This window comes from Hermetia illucens, chromosome 2 (assembly GCF_905115235.1).
Source record: "Hermetia illucens chromosome 2, iHerIll2.2.curated.20191125, whole genome shotgun sequence".
Lineage (NCBI taxonomy): Eukaryota > Metazoa > Arthropoda > Insecta > Diptera > Stratiomyidae > Hermetia > Hermetia illucens.
Window position 1 is genome coordinate 126,789,120 of NC_051850.1, and position 6,871 is coordinate 126,795,990.

Consider the following 6,871-nt stretch of genomic DNA (forward strand, 5'->3'; position numbering starts at 1 on the left):
ACAACTACTACCAATTTTTCCGCTGTTAAGAAGTTTCCTTGCGTATTGCTCGGTAACTTCCATCACAGTGAGTTTTTAGCCACGAAAGCTCGCAGAGGTGATACTAATCCAGGTATTGGTTACCTCATTCGTTCTGTGAGGTAGTTAAAATTTCCGATTTTCAGAAAGCACGTGGATTCTAGGCCAGAAACCAAAACTTTCTCCTCCAGTAGCCCTTTGACAGAACGTATTTTTATTTGTTATCTTCGGGCCTAATTAAGTGCGGGCTCAACCATCCTTTGCTTTCCGAATTCAGTTCACGGCCCTTCTGTTTCACCATCTTCGGGCTTGATCTTATAATGGATTACGATGAGGTTTTCTGCAAATATTTTGCTTTTTATTGGCTTAATAAGCAGAGATATTGATTTAGTTCCCGTCGTTTCTCCACCTTTTCGATTGATGCTCCACCACCTGCTTTAATTATAAGCAGACGAGTTTCTGATGACGGGGTGTGTTGTTACCTCTTGTCTCTCTACGGCTTTTTATTTTAAGTCTTGGACATTACCTGGGTGAAGCCTTCTTTATATGAACCCTCCATTTTTCGGTTTTTTCCCCAGTTCTTTCTGGAACGGGCTATTTTCGATCTGTTTGGCGGTTATTGTGCTCTCAGCGGGGGCGCGCATGTTTCTGTTTTTCGCACATCTTCTGTTGCTCTCCATGTTCGCCAGTAGTACGGGATACTATCCAAAAGTTCTTCTAGCTCCACCAGCCCGTTTTTCATGTTTTTGCAGACATTTTTTTTGGAGGAGCCTCATTACTGCCACACATTTGTTGATAAACCATTCCTCTTTCGCTTTATCAAAAACTATGCCCGCACTTAGTGAAGTCATTAGCTCAGTTTCAGTGGTTTCCGTTGTGCCTCTTTCCAGATCAGTAGTAATGTGCCATATTGTCTGGGTTTGTCGTGTGCTTTCCGGGTACCACATTACTCCTGACTTCTGCAATCTTTCTGCAACCTATTTTGAGTTCTTAGTTGCGTATTTGTCGTCGGATCAAGGTTCATACATTTTCAAGTATCCATTTTGCGCTATTATATGTGAGGAAATTAGAGATTCTGTTTATTTCTTTCATCTCGTTGCCATCCTTGTGGACCTTGGGCTGCCATCTAATTCTAGGTAATCAGGGGTTCGCAACCCAAGTTGAACTGGCTTCGCTACAACTAGTGAGCATTCTTCCTTTCATTCCTTCAATGCTTTTTCAACCGGTATGATGAATTCTGCATAGAGTCGTTTCGTAGTTATATATTTATATATATCCAATCAACAATCTTTAAATTACAGCTTACGAATGCGAGAGCGAACGAACGCTGTTGAGGACAAAAGTGAATGGATTAATTAGAAACAGACCGTGAGAGAGAGAACACAGAGTTTCACTGAAGAAGAAATTTAACTATTGAATAGGAATTGGAGTTATGGCGAATCTAGAGCATATCAGGCTCCCTAGCATTCAATCTCTTATGTTTGTTCATATATGATACTTCCAGTCTTGTGATGCCCTTTCGGGGTTTGGCCGAGCAGCGAAGCAATGCCTGGGTATAGGGTATTTTTAATGGTAACCTAATCCTTATCAATATCCTTCAAAGTCACACCATTTAACATTACTTCACCCCAGAATGTCCAGCCTATAGCGCTGGAACCCGCATGCAAGTTAGGGAAAGTTAGGTACGAGGTTACGACCACTGGGTATTACACGGACATTCAGAATTTAGTAACTGATCGTTTTTCCCTTTGCAAACGGGCTTGGGACCTTCTTGGTTTTCATCAGCCGCACTTTGATGTCTCATTCACTTATCCTTTGAGTTTAATCAGACCCCACCCTCCAGAATCCTATTTTACTTTCCCGTCAGAAAAAATCTCAAATATTGTTCTATGACCGAGCTGACTTTCCCGTGTTGTGGCTATCACGAGTCAGCTTTGTTGATTTTAAAATTAAACCATTTGTTTGCTCTGCTTGTCGGGACTTGTAATTAAATTATTTTGATAATCTGTTTATTGAGGCAAAATAAATACAATAAAATTAAATCACATGCGTCCAAACTTAGCGTTAGTAAATTTAATGAGACACAAGTTTCATTGTGGAAAAGACATTGTTAGCATCATGGAATTTTAGCAAAAGATTTGTATCTCTAATTGAGGAATAAATTGCGAATTTCCATAATGGAAATAGAAATTAAAATGTTTATTGCATTTTAAACAATTTTTCTCTGATTGTAAATTACTTTTGTTTTCTTGCAGAGCTTTCTACGTCAATGTACTACTCAGCGTCCATGATCGCGTGGATACCACCGAGGCGGGTAGGATCAAAATGTACGTGCCACCATCTAACTTTATCATACATCAAAGTTGGGATCGCCCGTCTTTAACCAACGACATTGCGTTAATAAGATTGACTTCTACAATAACGTATACAGGTGAGCACAGTTAAATGGGACATTGTGCTGAAATATGCAGCACATGTGTTTCTTGAGTAGAGGAGGACTTACTTATTAAGTTTTCAGTTTGTGCAATACTAGATCTCCTGAAGCACTTTGCTGGATTTAAATTCCCCTCTCTTTCCAAAATGGGTACATAGTTTGCAATAACTTTTCTGTTTCACTTTCTTTTCTCAGATAAGATTCAACCTATAGCCCTGCCTACACGTGCCTATGCCTACAATACTTTTGAAGGTTCTCCAGCGATTACCACCGGTTGGGGTTATCTGAAAGGCACCAGCAGTTTGTCTCGATACTTGCAGTATGCGGATGTGATTATTATGGAAACTAATAGGTGCAGATCGTATTTGCGGCAAGTAACTAGTAATCACATTTGCATTGATGGAAGTTACGGCAAAGGAGTTTGCTACGGTGATTCCGGCAGCTCGATGGTCACAACATCAGGACAAAAATTCCTCATTGGAATTACTTCATTTGTGTCTGCATCAGGATGTGAGATTAATTATCCAAGTGTTTTTACGAGAGTGACGTCCTTCTTGGATTGGATTTCGTCGAAAACTGGAATTGTTATACCTTGAAAATGGTTTCTTTTTCCACTGTATCTGAATGGCAATGACAGTAAATAAACAATTGGGTATTGAATTTTGTGTATTTGTTTTACAAATATTTTTATAAAGAAATTAAGAAATATTTTAAAGTGGCGTGGAAGTAGAAGGAATCAAGCTACTTAAGTCCTACATATATTAAGCTCATTGTATTATGGTAACCTTTCATTCGTCTATTAAGACGGTTCTGTCCTCCTGTTTGTAAAACAAAACAAAATCACAAACCTTATAAAAATCGGTTCAACGTCGGTCTTTTTTTTGTTTTTTCTTATGGATACAGTTGGAAATCTTGGAAAGACACTGCCGCGCCAGATTGCAGTAATGTATGGGATTCTGACCCACTAAAACCGCTCCCACTTTCTCCTTCTTCTTTCTCCGCGGAATGTCCAGAAAGCACTACTTTGCGGGGGGGGGGGGGGATTGCGCTTTAAGTGACTAAACCTTCCGCTCTTCGCATCTTCCTTGCACGCCCCGCTTGTACTCTTTTAATGGCGGAGTTCATCGTACACCAGTTTCCCTCCGACTTCAACATTTCCCCGGCGATGATCTGTGGGCTTATGTTGATTTTCCAGGCTCCTCCTCGCTGAGCGAAATCGTGGACAGTGGAACATTACATCCTCCGGATCCTCAGGTGTGCAAGCGCATTCACGACAAAAGGGAGAATCATTCAACCTGAATTGGTGCACTTACTTCCTGTAACTACCATGTCATGACAGGAATTGAGTCAGATGGTAGCTAATCTCGCCGTCGCTGAATTCACTACTCAATATGGGGAATCAAAGTGTGGGCCGGCGACCCCTCTGGGGTCATTTCACGACTGCCTTTCGGAATTCTGTACCCTTCTCAGGTATATTCATTCTCCTTTTCTCGTACAGCGTGCGTCACTCCCGTAATAACACACGCTGCCTCGGCTGAGATTGTTCTGAAAGCGCTGAACACCCTTAACCCCACTAAGCGGTAAGACGTGTTCGCTCTCCTCCGATTACTCTCGAACGATAGTGTTTCCTCCAAAATTGGTGCCGCATATAATAGTGTGGATCGAACCACTCCGGCCACGAGCAATCTGCGACTGTATCTTGGACCTCCAATGTTAGACATCATCCGCGCTAATGATACGCTCGTATTCGCTGCTTTCTCACAGGTATAGTCCAGGCGGTCAAAAGGTAGTATAGGTCCCAGGGCAAAACGTGGATTGGTACCCACGATGGAGCATAAAACCTCGCAAACCCCGGTTGAACCAGCAGCTCTACTACCAAACCCTATCTCCATTTCCACGTGGTGATCGATGGGAGTTTTTTCTTTACGAAATGCTGCTGAGCAGCTAGCCGATACCCTGTCCCAATATAAGGCTGACGTAACAGCGTTGCAAGAGGTTCCCGGAGAAGAGTCACTACACCATATATTATAGCGGTCATCCAGTAAACCATGCGCTCGGAGTAGGTTTCTTATTCAGCCCAAAAATGAAACCTGCTGTTATAGGCTTTGAAAACATAAGCGAACGGCTATGCACTCTGCGCTTGCGAGACAAGTTTAGAAATATAAGCCTCATCAACGTTCACGCCCCTACAGAGGAGACTCCAGAGTCGGAGAAGGATACCTTCTACGAGGCAGTAGAAAGAACCCTCGAAGCCTGTCCCAGATATGATATCAAAATCATACTTGGGGATTTTAACAGCCAAGTAGGGAAGGAGCCCGTATTCAGGCGATACGTTGGCTCCCATAGCTTACACGAAAAAACAAATGATAACGGACTGTGGACTATTCAATTAGCAGGGTCGCACGAAATGGTTGTTGGAAGTACCTGGTTTGCGCGGAAAGCGGTTCACAAACATACGTGGGCCTCTTCAAATGGGACCTCTTTCAACCAAATTGACCACATGCTGCGAAGGCCATCACCTCTCAGCCTTGATAAATGTCAGAATATATAAGGGGACCAATATACACTTGGACCACTATCTCGTTGGCATGGTGCTCAGAGCTCGAATTACGACTCCACCTACAATCCCCTCTGACAATGAGAGCGTGAGCGTGAGAGACAATGATGAGAGTGAGTACTGAAGCCATTCACAATACAGCCCTCCGCGACACCTTTAAGAGGGAAATGAATGTCGTGATAGCGGCGGTCAACAGAGGTCCTGGAGATGAAGCATCAACAAATGTAAGCTAGCTACGAAACGGAAGAATGATGGATGCGCGGGCACGCGCAGAGACTTATCACGAACTCCGTCTAGCGGAGAAGCGACTTCACAGACGGAAAACGGAAGCCTGGAAGAACCAACAAGTCTGTGAACTATTATAGAAAAGTACAGGGAGCAACCGCACCAGATGAGGAAGTTTTACCAACAAGTCAGCAGGATGAATCCTTATACATCTCATGCTCATTCTGCCCAGACAAAGAGGGAAATCTGATTTCCGACAGAATGGGAATATTGGAGCGATGGGTTGAGTACTTTGATGAGCTACTGAACAACCAGAACATCGGCGAGTTGGAGGTCCCGCCAACTGAAGACGACGGACATATACTGCCACCACCAAGTATAGGAGAAACAGTCCGTGCAATTCATCGGCTAAATAATTATAAGTCGCCAGGAGCCGATGGAATTACAGCCGAATTGGTTAAATATGGAGGCGACGAATTACACCCAGTGGTTCATCAATTGATGCTCAAGGTATGGGACAGTGAATCAATGGCTGACGATTGGCAACGAGGCATTATCTGTCTCATACATAAAAAGGGAGATATCACACAGTGCAGCAATTATAGAGGTATAACGTTGCTGAAGCTAGGCCGGATAGCCCCATACGTCCAGAACATCATTGGGAAGGGTTGCTGATTATGGAAACTTCGATTCCCTTCTCATAGATGTTTTGCGAGAGTAGATCTTACGCCGCCTTGCATGGTTGAGGTTGATTTGCATCTTTACATTGAATCACAATCTTCTGGTTTCTGGTTCGTACTAGTGCTTCTTCCCCTAAGTAATACTTTACCTTGGTGAGGAAATGTTCAGCCGTTTTTGCCAGAGACTTCTGCACCTCCAGCATCAAACCGGAAGAGCGTTTGATTCTGGTGACGCTTTCTCCAAGCTCCGAATCATTTTTTATCGAGATGATAATCAATTTGCGCCGTAATCTTCTTTTTCTTCCTTTCTTTTGTTGTGGATGTAGAGAGTACAGAGTCCGCATCCACTTGATGACGGACCGGACTACTTGGAAAGCAATTTACTTCCTCTCTTGTGGTCCACGGACCCCTCGTTTTTGGGGTTAACACTCTAGTATAGATCTGAACGCACGACGGATTTCACTTCAATATAATTCGAACCCATGTCGTGTTTGCGATTATGAATAAATAGAGCGCCGCTTTCAGTTACGCTGCTCCCAGGCAGGGCAGATGAGGTAACGTCTGATGAGTTGTCTGTATTATTGCGTCACTTGTGTTGCTTGAGTGACACTTGCTTTGTTCGAGGCATTTTTTTCCATCCGTGGCACTATTGTCCAGCACACGAAAGGCTCTGACCCTGTTTTTGATGGTCTGGAGCATATTGTGTTTGTCCTTATTAAATTCGGACAACATTATAATTCTTTCTCCGGGCAGGGTAAACGATGATTCGTCTGTAATATATTTAATTTATTTTATTTATTTATTTAATTTAACGGATAACAAACAGAGTAAATTAACTTATCCTACGTTTAAAACCACATAAAGTAGGGAAGTTAAAAGGAGCAAGCTGTTCTGCATTATAATTTCGGCAAAGCCGAGGAATCAAGGAATGAAATTAGACTTCGAGCTCTGCGAAGA

The 6,871-nt window shown here is 42.8% G+C and overlaps 1 protein-coding gene across 1 annotated transcript in view; it reads left to right on the forward strand.

Moving 5' to 3' along the window:
* The window catches only part of LOC119648553, a 42,158-nt gene extending 39,046 nt beyond the window's left edge, over positions 1-3,112 (forward strand). The window contains exons 8-9 of the mRNA XM_038050323.1: positions 2,274-2,449; positions 2,648-3,112. Coding sequence (XP_037906251.1) covers positions 2,274-2,449; positions 2,648-3,048 — 577 coding nt within the window. The 3' untranslated portion in view covers positions 3,049-3,112. The remainder of the gene's footprint in view (positions 1-2,273; positions 2,450-2,647) is intronic.
* The last annotated feature ends 3,759 nt before the right edge of the window (positions 3,113-6,871 follow it).